At 40.0% G+C, this 16,651-nt stretch overlaps 1 protein-coding gene across 1 annotated transcript in view; it reads right to left on the bottom strand.

Moving 5' to 3' along the window:
* LOC134633825 (calcium-activated potassium channel subunit alpha-1-like) overlaps nucleotides 1-16,651 on the bottom strand; it is a 100,317-nt gene that overhangs the window by 46,705 nt on the left and 36,961 nt on the right. Inside the window, 3 exon segments of the mRNA XM_065471565.1 lie at nucleotides 3,085-3,196; nucleotides 3,616-3,709; nucleotides 10,328-10,389. Coding sequence (XP_065327637.1) covers nucleotides 3,085-3,196; nucleotides 3,616-3,709; nucleotides 10,328-10,389 — 268 coding nt within the window.

Here is a 16,651-nt window from a genome sequence, read left to right as displayed (position 1 = left end):
TTTAGTAGCAACTGAGTATTATTTAAATGTCATGGCCCACCTGAGTATTGATGGTGATGATATTCATTACTTTATGACCATAGTGTAACCGTATCCTCATGGCTGCTTCCAGCAGGATAACATGCCGTGTCACAAAGCTCAAATCATCTCAAACAACAACAGAGCACCTTTGTTATGTGGTGGTATAAGAGATTGTGGATGTGCACTTGACAAATCTGCAGCAATTGCATGATGCTGTCATGTCACTATGGAACAAAAAAGGAACTTGATCAACCTATGCCACAAAGAATTAAGGGAGTTCTAAAGCAAAACAGGGCCGAACCCAGTGCTAGTAAGGTGTACCTAATAAACTGTCCAGTGACTGCATACGAAGCATAAAAACCCAGAACCAAAAACTATTATCTTTTCAGCTGCTTCAGTTTGTTTCTGCGTGAAATATCTGAAGGCATATTCTCCGCAACATCCAAAATGTGTGTCATGCTCGCACCCCGAAGCCTGTCATGCATCAATGAGCTTGTTATTGTGCGATAATATTGGTGCAAACTGGATGTATTTGTGTCAAAGCGTTCAGACAGCAGGAGTGGCAGATTGGCAGTTCAGCTAAGCACTCTGTGAAATTTGGACTTTCGAAGGGAAGAGGCAATTCGACAGCAGCTGAGCCGGATGCGACCTCATCACTTGTTTGACCTCAGTTTAGCCACACACTAAATCCTCCATGACCAACTGCACCGACCATACTGAAAGAGATTAAGATGCTTTCCATTGAAAAAGAAAGAAAGAAAAGAAATACATACAAGAAACGACAATACATTTGTCGTTTTTGTGCTTGGAGTTAAGCAGAAATCATTTTTTTAATCTGTAAAATTAAATAGACCACTCTATTCTATAAATGTCCCAGTGAGCCAGCATGGGCAGGATGACACCCTCAAAACTAAAGCAGGTAAATGGAATAATTTAGTATAAATTACCAACAATTTTATTATTTACAGCTCTGCTTTTAATTCGCAAACCATGCCCGAATGTCTTTTTTCTAAACCCTTGACAGTAGCCTACGAGTACAATATTAAAAAATAATATCCAGCATACAGCCTGTGCATGTGTAATTTCATTCTCTAGACATCCTTCTATCTCCTGTACATGCACCTGATGTGTGACAGGAAGCTCTCTGTTTTGGCTTGTATGAAATACAGTGAAATGAGTCATGCAGGGCTAAGCGAACAACAAAAGCAACAACACCTACACAAACAGTAACAGCGGAACAACGGGGTGCTAACAGTAATAACCGAATCTCAGTGCTGCTCACGCTGTTTGGCAATTTAGCAAATGCAGCCATAACCGAACAAACCTACGTACATAGGCAGATTCTCAGAAGGCTCCTGTTGGCTATATGAGTACTGACAAGAGAAATGTTGTCATATAATGGAAACTATTAGAGGTGTATCAAAATATATGTTGATATTATGACCATGATTTGAGTCATTTGCTAATCTGAGCTTCTTAGACATAAAGACTTTCTCTCTATTTTGTCTCATTCATAGCACGGTACAGTGAATACCATGGGGCTTTTGAGGGGCAGCTGGCCAAAACAGGTCTTTCAAAAATATCACAATGACATGAAAGATATTAGAAGCGATCGACTGATAATGAAACAAACTGTGTGTCCGAACCACAATATCACTCTAACATTATGTGGATAATAGTGATTTAATCACTATGAGATGGCTGTTGTGTTTCTTGACAACAAGCAGACATATTTGTTGTGTTAGAAAGACTTAGACTGCTATGATAGATGGAAAACCAACGCTGAAACTGAACAGAAGTGTTCCTCCGGGGTCAATCTGCTCTGCTACGTGGATGAATGAATTTTACATCGTTTCTAAAAAAATATTCTTCTCTTTTGACACACTGTCCATAAATGCTAACTGAGTGCCAAAAGCAAAACAACAACCAGTGTGCACACATTGTGAAATTTTGCAGATTAAATAATCCAACAAAAACACAGAAATTGGACCAGACATCAAGTACAAGTACAAATACCATTAAGGAATTGGTGAATAACACAATAACTATATGTAAATGTATATAACACTATAGACAGTCTACTATCAAGCAAGTCTACAATATGTATAAACAAAATAATCTGAAATCCAAAAGACAGCCGATTAATTGAAATGCAAGCTATACTCCCATGTGTCCACCAGATGGCAGCAGCAACCAGCACTAATACATTCTACTGTTGCCTGTTTTGACACCGCAAGTGACAATAAATCTGCTCAGTGAAAATGCACAGGCACATTATTGAAGTGTAGTAATCAGGCTGTTCTCCTGACTTAAGAGGGTAGGAGTGTTTCATTGCTGAAAGCATAGCTGGTGTTGGTTATATGTAAGGTTTGTTCTTCAACTACTCAACTTAATCTCCTCATTTCTCACAGACCTCTCCGAGTGATGAGCTTCAGACATTTAGCAGATTGACTTGTATTCTTGCGCTCGAGCCCCCAACAAAGCCTATTACCTTTTTTATCCTTTCGTGTACTTTTCAGCCACACTGTGATTTCATTTGAGTGTTATTAACGGTGCCGTAAGAGAGCTCTGCTGGAGAGGTGAAGGGTATGTGAATGACAACTGCAGTATAAAGCCTGCTAAGCACAAGACCGGGCCAAAGACATGGACTCAAGTGGCACACCTTTTCAGTCATACAACATTTGATCCTACGATGAGCCAGCATGAGTTCAGTGAATAAAGATAACAAAGCTTTTGAGTACCAGAGGTTTTTGAAAATGATGCACAATTCCATCATTATAGTGTGAATCTATAATGATTCCATCATTATAGTGTGAATCTTATTCTTCATGCACGTCATATGCAACGTGTCAGCTTGAAGTTAATTTCATGACCAAAGCATCAAACTTATATGGCTAACAATACGGGCGCACCAATGTCTCTCTTTGCAGCTTTAGTGATGTGCTGAGATTATCTGGTGTGCAAACGACAGCTGTTAGACTTGTTAAATCCACCAGGGGGCACTGCAGGCCGCTGGTAAATAAATGCTCATTGATTCACTGCCAGTAAAGAGAGCCTTCTTACCAAGCCAGCTCCTGTTCAGGTACACTGACACAAACACTGGAGGAACGGTGAAGAAGTCCACCACAGAGTTCACCTCCAGCCAGAACCACAGCTTGTCATTGGCAGCAATAAACTGCAAATACAAAGAGTAGAGTAAAAATTTAAAAAAGAGAGAAATTTGCTACTTTCAAATGAAAACAAGAGAAAATCACTGAGGAAAATTCATAAATCTTCCCTTAACGCTTTCCCCAATAAGGACGTAATCACGACTTCTTCTTTACCCTTATTGACAAGTTTTGAAACCTTAATATATATCAGCAAAGATGTGGTTTGATGACCATTAGAATAGGTTCCTGGGTTTTTCCCAGGTAGCTCCAGTTAAGCTGTATAGGCAAAGATCACCCTCACTAACTTCTGATGCACGCACAGTCAGTTTGTTCTGGAAGCAAACATGACACAAACTGCTCAGTTTGGAAAAGAGAAACAAGGGCTACATCTAGGCGTCCAAGGGGGAAAGAGTTAACTGAGATGGGGACTCTGAGTTCTACTTACACGGAGGCCAAAGTAGAGCAAGAAGAAGATGTTGAATGCCATGTCAATCTGCAACGTGAAGTCTTTGTAGAAGTTCTGACAGGACTCGATGGGACTGTTAGACAGAGACAAAAACAAAAGATGCTCATGTCTAAAGGCAGGTACTGACAATGGAGTGTGAAAACACAAGGCCATTTCTTTGAAATCAAAATGTTTCATGAAAAATAAAACATAAAAGATGCATTCTTCTTTTCCTGAAAATGCATTTTTAAGATTTCCAAAAAGAAGAGAAAAATAAGTGCTCAAAAAAGTGCAATAGTAAGTGTTTTCCAATGTTTTTTTTCTGTTGAGAAAGGGCATGCATTTATTGTCACACAAGCAGTAACTTGTTGCTGTACCTGATTAACCCTTAAATAACTGCAAAGCAATGTATCTGAAGAATATGTTGAATTCCCAGAGCAATATTTCACATTGAAATGGTGCCCCATTCCCATGAGTCTTGCATTTCCCATCTCATATGCAAACATTTCGCATAAATATTAGATCAAACGTGATGGAAATGCAAAGGCAAAGCAGTAGTTTAAGGGTTAAATCCATGCAGGGTTCATGTCTCTTTTTTGGTTTAATGAAATCAAGCAGCCATAGCAAATGCTAGCAATGTAGTGAAGTCTCACCCTTAAAAAGCTTGTATCTGGCACAAAGAATTCAAATAAAGAGAAATAATTAACCAAGTAAATGTAAATGTAATAGGTTAGTATGATTGCGTACCAATATTCATGTCCTGAAAGTAAAAAAAAAAAAAAAAAAAAGCCTTAATTATTATTACTAACACCTAAAATGAAAACACAGGCTTAGTGCACATTTAAAATAGAACAAGACTGAGAAACAGTAAGCAGTAAAAGCAATAACTGATTAATAAATGTTTTAATGAACAGCTGATAATTTATGTAAACAGTGACTGTTAGTTGTGTTAAAGTGAGAATCTGCACTGTAGTAATGAATCGGTTAGTCAATCTAGAGCAAGTTCACGTACGACAGTTTTGCTGCTTTTAGACACAGATGAACACTTTTGATTTTTTTAGACCATTCATCATACAAATCATATTTGTCTATCAAAGCTCAAAGAACTTTTTTATTATGATTTTTTATTATTTTTGATTTTATCCACAAAATTGGCTGATAAACTTTTGGGTTTTTTTTCCTGCAAGCAGAGACTGCACGCAGAGTTCTTTTGAATCACATTAGCTCCAAGCAGGTATCTCTCATGGATTTAGTTTGTTGGCTCTCTTTACCTGCAGGGCCCCTACACTTGAATTCACAAGCTTCGCTAATGCACACTGCTCAGCAGCTGCAGTTCTCCCCTGTGCTGTTTAATACCACTCGGATTAAAGCAAATTGCTTTTGTTACGTGAAAAAAAAAAAACCTCTAATAGCCTCCCTGTGATAAAACACTATCCCCGTGGAGTACACAAAGTGATTATTTTTTTGAACCAATCCGATACAGAGCAGTGACTCCCATTTGATCTTTAGCTTTAGCATCACTGATGTGATGATGACTGATAGTCGTCAGGTTTCATCCCAGTTCTATTCGAGGATCTATTCTCTAAACGTTAGCTATATAGAGACTTCATTATAGTTCTGTTAAATTTTAATGCTTAATTTTTTTACAACCTTCAACGACTCTCTAAGATATTTGGTGATTCTAATTCAAATAAGACTTATTAAACCTAGAATGGTTTGCATCCTCAGTGTACAACAATACAGTACTTAATGTCTGCATTGCTCTTTTTATGTATTCAAAATTTACAGAAAAGGTGGTGAAAAACAAAATCCTAACTCATCTTCTCCATGGCATCTCTAAGAATAGCCCATGCTGGATGGTTCTGCCCTCGTTCACCGTAATGACACATCGGTCCAGTAAATCCCCATCATTGCAGGATGACAGACCACACACAGGCAGATCTGCAGAGCTAAATAATTGAGTTCCAGCAGGCCTGGTTTGGAAGACGTCTAGAAGTGTTATGGATCATGAAACAGTCCCTGCCCACAGCAGATCTGGTCTCTCTCTCCTTCATTCAATTCAGGCTCAGGTCAATCAAGATGGACCAGCTCGCATGTAACGGGGCTTAATGCTGTCTGATGATACTGTATGTGCATATACTTTAAGTAAAGGAATATTTTCATACAAATTCTGAGAATATTTAAGACTTTTATTGTTTCTACCAGCTCAAAAAGACAGATAATTACATCAGTTGGAGATCAAAATAGAGCTAAGAGGAGATTCTGGATGTATACATAACCACTTGTTTCAAATCCAACATAATTTCTTTTTGTCAGTGTTAATGTTCTCTTCACAAGTGGTGAAAAAAATCAGTTACTGCCTGTTAAAGGTAACTCTGGGTTTTGGTTTGTCACATGTACTGTATATAAAAGATGGACGTAGATTCCAGGTCTAAAAAAGCCAAGTCAGTGTTCAGGTGCACAGGCCTCAGTCACACAAGCCTCACCCGGTCGGCAACCACATAGTATCCACTGGGTGCTACAGGGAAATGTGTATTCCTCAACAGGTTGGCGAGCTAGTTAAAAATCAGTCTAAGATGGTGATGCACCAAAGACCTCCTCCTGATTGCTTTGGTTGCTAACAGATTGGCATAGTTTCCCATAGTCTGCATGGAAGATGTCCACTTGTCTGCAAACACTCACTAACTATCCACGAACTCTAGTGAAGCTTGAAAATTGCCAATCTGTCAGATTGGCCTCCCTGCTTCCGCAGGGCCTGGGGCGGTCTGCTTGCCTCCACCCCGGGGGGAAAGGGTCACATCTCTTGGGTCTGGGTGCCGTTTCCCCCTCTGGGGGCGAGGGTACCTGGACCCGGGGTATAGAGTATGTTTGGGGAGTGCGATTGTGTGTACATGTGCATATATGTCTATTCCTACGTTGGATGAGTGCTGAGTGTTTGTATATGTGTGCATGAGGGTGGGAATGCATGTTTGTGTCTGTGTGTGCCTGTTTGTCTGTGTTTATATGTCAGGTCAGGTCTTAGACTCCACCTCCCTGGGAACACCCAGGCCCTCCAAAGTGTGGAGGCCTATCTCCCCTCACCACACTCCCTGCCGGTAACTGATGCACTCAGGGGTCGGTGCATTGGTGGTTCTTGGTGTCCGGGGCTGGGCGCTCAGGTATACACCAGCTCACTCCCGGTGGCTACTTGGCGGGGCCTGGTGCCTGTCGCTCGGTCAGGCCTCTTCCGGGGCAAAGGGGGCCCTCGAACCTCCGGCCTCGGGGCCTGCAGCTCGGTTCACTCTGGCACAGCTGGCTGCCGGCAGAGCCGGCGGGCGCGCCAGTGCAGCCCCCTCTGGCTTCTGCTCCGTGGCTACTGGGTGACCCCTCGTCTGGGGATCTCCTCAGCCCTTCCCAGGAGGGTGGCACGGATGCCCCTCCGGTGGTACTCCTTGGGCTCTCGCACTCTGGGGTCCCTGGATGTCTGGAGCCTGGATCTCCTCCATGCCTGCTTCATGCCCTGGGGGACGGGGCTATGGCCCTCCACACCCTCTAGCAGACCGTTACATGGGGAAACCTTCTGTATACAAGCGCGCTGATCCACACAGGTGTGCACACGGGTGTTCACTGTTCGTAGACATAAACTACACCTTTCTTAGCTGCTACTTCAAAGCACATTGTGCGCTGTCTGTGCTGCACAACAACATTCAATATTTAGTATTTATTGCTGTTTACACTTAGCTAGATTAACATGATGGTGTTGTGTTTAGTATGTTGCTTTGTTTTTTTTTTGCTTGTTTTCTATTCTTTTTCTCTCAACAGGTGATCCAGGAGATTTTTTTTTTCTCTTTGTCTTTGTAAGTGCCCTTTCTCACTGTCCCTCTTCCCTTCTGTTTTTCTTTTCCTTCCTCTCTTTCTTTCTCCCTTTCCTATCCCCCAATCATGTCTGTCTCATCTGTAACTACTGAAAATAAAATAAATAATAACAACAAAAGTTGATCAAATGGACCAATACGGCAATGCCATGATGATCCATTTGGCAAAATAAATCCATTTGGTATCCTTGTTGGTCTTCAGACAACAATTCTGACGGCTAAAGAACCAAATGGGACAGACAAAAAAGAAAAAAAAAAAAAAAAAAAAAAAAAAAAAAAAAAAAAGCTTGAAAATTGCGACACAAACCTACAAGTTGTGCCGTACCACTGAAACCAACATGTTTCAAAAAGTACAACTTTGATTTTCAAAGTTTTTCTGTTTCCAGTTTGTGTTGCACTTTTACGGTTTTGCAAAAACTTAGCGATTAGTTGCAGAGTGTTTTCAGATAAGTCCGCATCTTCTATGCAAACTATGTGTGATGTCAGTACCTCAATGCCACAAACAATCACGAGGAGGCTTTTGCTGCAGCATCCTTTGATTGCAATTCAGTTTCATCACTGGTAACCACTGGCAACTTTTATTTGGGAAACACACATTTTTCCCTAGTGAACAGTGGTTGCAAGGTGGTTGCCAACTGGTCTCTAGGGCTATGTGACTGGGACTTAGATCTGCATTCTTTCTAATAAATTCATCAGTAAAGAGCCTATTGGTGAGTTTATGGTGTGAACTGAATAAAAAAAAAGTTGTCCATTTTGTAAATATGGTCAAAAAGGAGGAAAAGCAGAATATGATTTGACAGCATGACAGCTATGTCCATCTTCTATATACAGTCTAAGTTTGTTAGCTGTATATGAAGTCTAGAATCTTTGAGTGTTTAAAGTCATTACTGAAATAAACAACCAAACTATTTAAAACTAAGAAGATAAAATAGTGTATGTAATAGTTTGTTAGTACGGGACATCTCTCCAGCTGATCAGGTGATCCAGACTTACAAATGACAGTTACATAGAACCATGACGTCCACAGTAAGACAAAACTCAAGATTTATGAATTAGAGCTCCATGTACAGACCTAAACCTCCTCTGTGCAGCTCACAGCTCTTCTCTGAATATAAGTGGGTCTGCTATGTTGACATCTCTCTCCATGTCACTTTAAGTTAGGTCAGCCTGTCCATCATATAACAGCCTCAGCAAGGCTTGCACTAATTACAGGAAGGGCTATATCTGTTACAGTCTGCTGCCACTTGTGAGAGAGCAGCTAACTGGCTGCTCTTTGGCTCCAAGTAGTGAAAAAACAGTGTCTGAATAATAGAAAGACCTGGATGATACTGACTGAAAACTCAGGCAGAGAGCCTCATATATATATGTCAGCGAGCAGGTGCTAGGGCATCAGTCCTTCTACATTTAACAATGCCTCTTCTTATGCATGACGAGTTTAAAGAGAGAGAGGTTGAACGTCATCCTCCATCAGGTGAAAAGGCACTCGGAGACACTACAGGCAAGTTCTGAGAACAGGAGGCCACAGATGGCATCGGTAAGGATGTAACTCTATCTGAGCTTGTCCAGATAATGAAATAAGATCATGCTTGCAAACCACATCAGAGCAAGCCAAGCCCTCAGCTGTACGTCTTCTTATGCAATAACAAATAAGCTGAACGTGTGCCTGCAGGAGGCTGATTATATGAGTTTACAGCTCATTTTCCCTTCTCTGCTTTAACATTAGTCCCAGTGGAGACTCACTGTGGGCTTGATAGAAGCTTTTATCCTGGCGTGTTTTACCCCACTTTCTTAATGACACTTTGTGTCCACACACCACAAGACCGCAGTAACAGTATACTGCCTCACATGTAGCTTAAAGAGCCTTCCGCTTCCTCTAGTCTGATTACCGATGGTGATTGTTTTGAACAGGAAATTTTGGACTTTCCTGCCTCTTTGAAAGTCTGATCCTTTCATTACAGAGATTAAGCAAATTTCATCTGTGAGCTCTAGCTGGTCGTCAGCGGAGATCGCAAAGGAAGACCGGAGCAGTTTACCTGGAAAATGATTGGATTAAACAACAAACAAGCAAAAAATAGCAAGCCTGTGTTCTAAATGCCATATAACCATGGCAAAGCACTCAGTGTTATTAAGGCTACCTTACATGCACTTCATGTGTCTGCACTACTACAAATAGAAGTACAATAGCTTTTAGCGATTTAGACTGTAATGTAACAGAAATAACAGCAGCGTTATTACTACACTTTATATTTATTTCCCTGGAACTAAACTGCGGTTCTTTGTAAACTGAATTAAGCTAATTCAAACCTGACTGACTTTTTCTAATTGCACTGCGCTCCCCTACAAATTTTCCACCATTAGCTAGTTGGATCAGACGTTAAACAGTCATTAACCTGCTCCAAAGTCAACATAACGTCTGATAGCACCAGTTTGTACCCATATGCGAGTGACGCGGGTATTTCTCAGGTGAATTCACAGCTGGTGAGTGACCATTACATGTCCTGCCTTCTGCACACTACACTGAGGAGTGCTTCCAGAAGTAAGGATGAGGCTGGCAACAAGACGACTTCAGACGATGACCTGAAAATTTCCTGGAGCTCATGACTGAAAACAGGTTTTGAGGCCAAGGACAGCAAAACTGAAGAACAAACTTCTGATATCAGTTTCATTAATCCATCTTCAGACATGCTCTGATTGCTAGAGCTGCTATGAGGTTACATTTCCATGAAGACTGTGTCTAGCGATGAGGTTACTGATCTTAAAGTGAGTCATATCAGTTAAACTCTCAAAAAACAGGCTTAACTGTGAGCTACGGGGGGGAAAGAAAAAATTACAGAGTAAGTTTAAAGCTAATTACTTACTCAGAGGAATCTATGAAGTATATCACAAGGGCTCCGATGCTGAGTGCAAAAACGAGCACCACCTGCAGAGAATGGGAAAAAATAAATATTCTTACTTTAAGTTGAAGTGGTACAAGCAAATGAATCAGTACAGTATATACACATGCACACTGGACTAGACAGCAGTTTTTTAATCTTTAAGATATATTGGTAAATGGACACAAGCTACATTTGTCTCTCATTATTTCATTTATTTCACTATTTTAACTGATTTAGCAACTTTTAGAAAATTAGAAAAACAAGTGGATTAGGTTGAAATACGATGACATATTAGCAAGCTTAAATTACAGTGTAAAAAAAATCGAATACATTTAAAAACTGTACAGTTTACAGCATATGGATATTCGTCTTTGCCCAACAAAGAAAAAAACAAAAATCCCCAAACGGGTTTTTTTTGGTCACAGCTTCACCATAAACTGATCATCATCTGGGTTTCAGAGTCATGTCAAAACAAACCGAAAATATCTCCTGATTGTTTAATTCTGCAACTTCAGAAAACCCTGAAACACAGCATGTATGTAACAAATATTTGACATAGCAAATATTAGATGGCTATTAATCAGGAGACCTTGATGCATCTTGCCAGCCTGTTATTATTGTGTTATATAAACCAAAAAGAAAGAGTCGCAATGTCACAAACAGACTACAGTGTTACTGTATATCTGACAGCATAAATAAATACGCAAGAGCTTGCCTCATCATGTAAATTGGCAGTGGAGGTGTGGGCGAAGTGACAGAACGTGGCTTCAGCTTTCGGAGATGCAGCTGAGCCTGAAGCTTCGACGTTGACAGTGAAGCAGCACGATAATAAAAACCAGGGTGTCGCTTTTACTCTGTTCACGTTGCCTTCTTCTGCAGGGAGAAGACACTGATGAATAGATCCAAGTCTGGAAGTGGCCAATAGAATCCCAGGCCAGGAGGGAAGCAGGTTGCGGGGCAATAAATATGACTGTCAGTGATGGTGAGCTGCCAGCTCTGACACGGAGTGAGCTTAGGTGAAACTTAATCACTTCTGCCAGCCCCACAGGAGTTATAACGACAGCATATCTAGTGATGGAGAAACCAAGATTCAGCTGATCCGCCTTCGTTTCAGTCTACCCGTGTTCTCACCTGACAAAACTACTAACAGTGAAAACACTGAAAAGTGTTACTCCCTGTTTTTGTCCAACCAAAAAAGGCAGCTGAAGATTATCAGAAATACGGGCCAGAAGATAAAAACCTCTAAAATCTCTAACTACAGCACATTTAAAAAAAAAAAAAAAAAAAAAAAAAAAAGGAAAGTAGGCTAAAAAGCAGATAAACCAGTTTATACATCTTACATTTTGCAATGCAGCTGTTGCACAACCAGTTTTCTGCCATTTGGGATGGGGAAGACCTAGATTTTTAATCCTTTAAACATAATGTTAATGCTACAGCATCATCAATTGACATTTATAAGTCAAAAAGCACAGCAGCTTATTAAAACCGTTGTGAAACAAGTGTCCTAATTTTCCCTTTTACAGCCAGCGCTAATGCAGACGAGGGCGCGACCCCGAGAGACACAAATAAGAACAGAAAGGTTTCTGCCAGACAGCAGAACAAATGTTCTACATCCCGAAATACACTAGCAGGTTATCTGCAAGCCTACCTGGCTTTCATCTATTTAGAAATGACACAATGGCCATCCTGAACAAGAAACCAATGGGCATGCATAATGAATGAACCCCGGTTAATTCATTTCCATGATGTGAAATTGTATTGTCAACCTGCAACCACTGATGGCTCTGTAATGACAAAAAGCACCCGCATGCATTTTTAATCATCCCCTCTTCTTTCAAAGCCAGGAAATCTCTTTATGCCTCTGACTGTCCCAGTTTAGAAACTGGAAACAATGTTGCTGCAACCCTAGAAATGCTAATGCCAACAGAAGACGACGACTCAGCAACGGCAGTAAATAACACACTCAGGCCGTTACAATGACTGGGCAGTCATTGTAACGGCATCAGGCAGTGCCAGCGTTCATCATTCATCTGTGTCAACCCATAATGATGCATCACATCTGTATATTCAGCCTCCCTCGGATGTTTGCTGGCAGATGGCTCCACCCACAAGGGGGCACAGTGAGCTCACAGAGAGGACTGACCACTCCTGCATGATAACCAAGGGAGCTGCCAAGATGTACTCAACTCAAATTTGCATTTATTTTTTGACAACATACTCTTACTTAATGCCAGCGTAGACTGCAAGTCAAGAAGAAATTTGCATTAAAAGAAATCATTTTCCCAGAAATTTAAACAACTGTTCACTGCCAGGATGAAAAACTTTGCATCTTTACGGGCAGGTTTCAAGTCATGCCACAAGTCACTGGAGGCAAATCCAAGAACTTTTAAATTTAAAAATGATCCTTTTAAATCAGTATTTTGTTACGCAGCTGAAAGGAAGCACTTTTGATCTCTTGGTGTTTTTCAGTTGGGTCTTCATGTTGCACTTGATGATGCACAGATATATTATCTAAACATTGTCCTCGGTGACTATTATCAGCCTATTTTCAAATGAGATGACATTCACCACTGTCACTGGTTGATATTTATTCACTGAGTCGCATCAGTTGTAAATGGTTACATTATCAGAGATGGTATGATGAACGGGCAGCACGGCGTTACGGCTACAACCAGCTGGAGCCTTCCTGTGTGAAGTCTGCGTGTTCTCTCTGTGCTTCAGTGGTTTCTCTCTGGGTGCAGTCCAAAGAAATGAGTGGGTTAGGCTAATTAGCCAACCTAAATTAGCCGTAGGTGTGAATGTGAGCATGAATAGTTATCAGTCTACGTGTTGTCCAGGGTGTACCCCACCTTTCACACTATGACAGCAGGAATAGGCTCCAGTGCCACACAGCTACCGTGGATTGGCTCAGCAGAGTGTAATGACTGTGATAAAGAGGTGGGAATCTTTAAACCTCTTACTAATTTAGTTTTTGAATACCTGGCATAAAAAGTGAATTAAAAAACATTAACCTTTGTGGTAAATGTGTCTTTGGACAAGGTTTGGCTTTTGCGCTGTACTCATGACTAACGGTTATCAAGTGTTTCTTGATTTAAACGTGAAAAAGGTTTTAAGTAGGGTTGCTTTTAAGATTTTATCACTTGTATGTCTAAGGCTTTTAAGAAAAAATACAAAAACTTGAAATTTAATCTGAAAGAAAACTCACAAGAGAAAACTTAACTATCTGTGAAGCATTTAAATTCGTTAACCAAGCACATCTGCACAAATAATTGACCGATTTAACAAGAAATAAATAGATAGAAAAGAACAAATTTAATTTTTGACTCCAATATCATCAGTGATGCTGTCTATGGTGTGCAGGGCTGCAGAGTGCACAAGCAGGTCTCAAGCCTTCAGAAGGCAACCTGCAAACATCAAAAAACCCACTCATTCTCCTCCACTCTTCCTGAAGTGTGACTCATCATCATCATGTACATACGAGAGCCGGCATCTAACACAAAAACTTCTATTTTAATAATAGTTAAACATTGTAAAAATTGGTAAAAGGAAATGAAAGAGGTGAAGACTGACAGTAGCAGAAATTCAGTTTGATGAGAATCCGATAAATAAATTTTTCCCCATTAAGAAACCCATAAATAACTTTTTCAAATAAACAATCTGCATCTTTTAAATGCTTATTAAGATTTTTGTTGAGGAAGAAATGTGCTAATTCTGCAATGGAAGTCTCTCTCCCCCCTACAGGAGAGGGAGAACCAGCACCAGTTTGCCCCATGTTCTCTTAAAGTGTGTAGTAAATATAGGATCTTGATAAACAGTAGATGCATTGAGAGTTGGGTATAGCACTGCTTAATCCCATTTGTTCATGGGAGCAGAAATCTCTGACCTAATGTTCCTTATGGGTGACTGTCCCACAGCAGCTTCAACCACCACACGGTGATGCTTTCCAAAATAAAATGACCTAAGGACTACCACGGGAAACTCCAGCCAGCCCATCTGTCTGACCTCAAATGCTACATTGATTCATGAGGTATCTCGTGCATACCACAAAAATACAGAAACGCACAAGAGAGATTGAATAAATCGATGTGCTATCATTGAGGCGAAAAGTATTTGTAATGCACAAGGTAAGATAACTTTAAACTTCAGATTTGTTTTTTTAGAGGACAAAGCACAAAATTACAATTGCTGCAGTTTCAAATATATATATATCTACATTTATGGTTTTTTTTACTTCATTGAAAACTGATTTGGGATTTCTGTATGGCATGGGAAAATACAAAGTTTCTGTAGTTTTAGAGCAGCTGTAAATGTCTGTGAGGTCGGCCTTGGTCTGTGAACAATGCTGTAGAGTCTTTATGACTGTTCTCAATAACTACGCTTCATCCTTTTCCGAGGTGATAACAGCAAATTAGCATGTTTACGACAACAGCTGTAAACATGATTGAGCGCAGCCTTGACAAAGACAATGGATGAACATCTTAGACATTTACAGTGTCATTACTGACACAGTGCTGTTTCAATGGGCAGCGCATGCAGTAGGAAGACCCAAGATTAGAGAGACGTTATAACTGGCCACCTGATTGATAGTCAACTCCAAGCTGTAAATGATTTCTGAGTAATGTTTGTACCCAGCAACAGTTTAGAAACCATGACCATATCCGCAGTTTTAGTTCTATCTTGCATTTTCATTACAGCAAGTAGCTGATATCTTCTATCTTCTATTAAGGACATCTTTGTTATTGCTGAATCTGGTTGAAATGGCCATTTGAATAGTCTAGAGGTGACACTGCAAATGGGAAGGGAAAATAAACTCTTACAACAACAATAATAAACCAAATAATACACGAAATCACCCTAAATCTGTTGTACGTGTTCATCACTAACAGACTAATAAAAAAGTTTTATTAGTATTTTAGTGATTTACAATTAAAATTTTGTCAATGAGTAGTTATAACTTTCCGAGCATCAACAGACACAATTAAATATATTTCGATTTTGTTGCCAGGCTGTTAACTGCTGTTTTATTTTTTTAGGTTCTAGCACACACACACACACAGACACACACACACACTCAAACACACACACACACACACACACACACACACACACACACACACACACTGTTCAGCAGTCTTAATATCACATTCATCATTCTGGCAACATTGATTTAAACTTTAATTGTTTAAAGAAATAAAGCATTTCAATACTAATATAGTCAAAGTGTGGTTAAAGTAAACACCCACGTGTGTAATACAATATGCACTACTGCAAATACCAAGCTTCTTTTGGTTTAGAGCAATGGGGTCACCACAGTAGATGGATCTGGATTTTTATATAGGATGCCCTTTCAGGTGCAAACATCCCAGGAATTTCTCTCTTTTCCTGTTCTCGAACCATGGCTCTTTAGAGTGTAAGGCCAAATTGTTACCACAAATATTGACTTAATATAATAAACCTAAAGAAAAAATATTTTTGACTTCAGAAAATAGATAGCAATGCTTAATAAGAGTAAAAACAACTTATTAAAAAAATGTAAGCAAGTCTGACAGCTGTGTGGAGCTCTGGACTTCTGATCCTGTGTAACAAATGATTTATTACAACAGTAACGTTTGTACGTCTCTGTTAAATGCACGCTGTACGAATGCCATAACTGCAAACCCCTTTGAAACCTTACACTGTAACCTACGCTACAACCTCACATGCACCTCCTTGGAAATATGTAAAACATGTCGCCTCAACGCCGCCTGCAATCATTGTGAAAAGGCCAATTGACTTTTTTGGGGGAATTTATCAGTGAGAGAATAACAAACATGACATCAATATAAGCAACGATAACCATAGCCTCAATATACGGACTCACAGATTTCAGCACATTCCTGAATGCAGACTGCTGAAATGACATAAACAAATTTACAAAAACTGGACAAATATGTTTTTTTGCCAAAAAATGAAGATTGGGGATACAAAAGGTGAAATTGGTTCTATGTATTGTTTTTATTTGGCACTGCTTTTAAAACACTGGGCCACAAGGTAATAAACACATTAACAATGACATAGGTGTCTTTCGTAGGTTAAGTCATAGGCTGTGCAAAGATTCATCGCAGAGGTCTACATTGACCACTAAACTGTGACCAATGGGAGCTCAACTGTCTTAGTTTTACAAAATTAGCCTGTGATTTACCACAAGCTCCTGATCCCTGTTCTCTCTATGTGTCATGAATAGGAAAGTTCAGTAGATTTAGCCTCCACTGTGATGCCATGTCCGTAAATGTGGACAATTCTCATTTTGGAGATGCACACCATGGA

Source organism: Pelmatolapia mariae, linkage group LG8 (assembly GCF_036321145.2).
Source record: "Pelmatolapia mariae isolate MD_Pm_ZW linkage group LG8, Pm_UMD_F_2, whole genome shotgun sequence".
NCBI lineage: Eukaryota > Metazoa > Chordata > Actinopteri > Cichliformes > Cichlidae > Pelmatolapia > Pelmatolapia mariae.
Note: the sequence above shows the minus strand (reverse complement) of the source record. Positions and strands in the feature narration are given on the sequence as shown.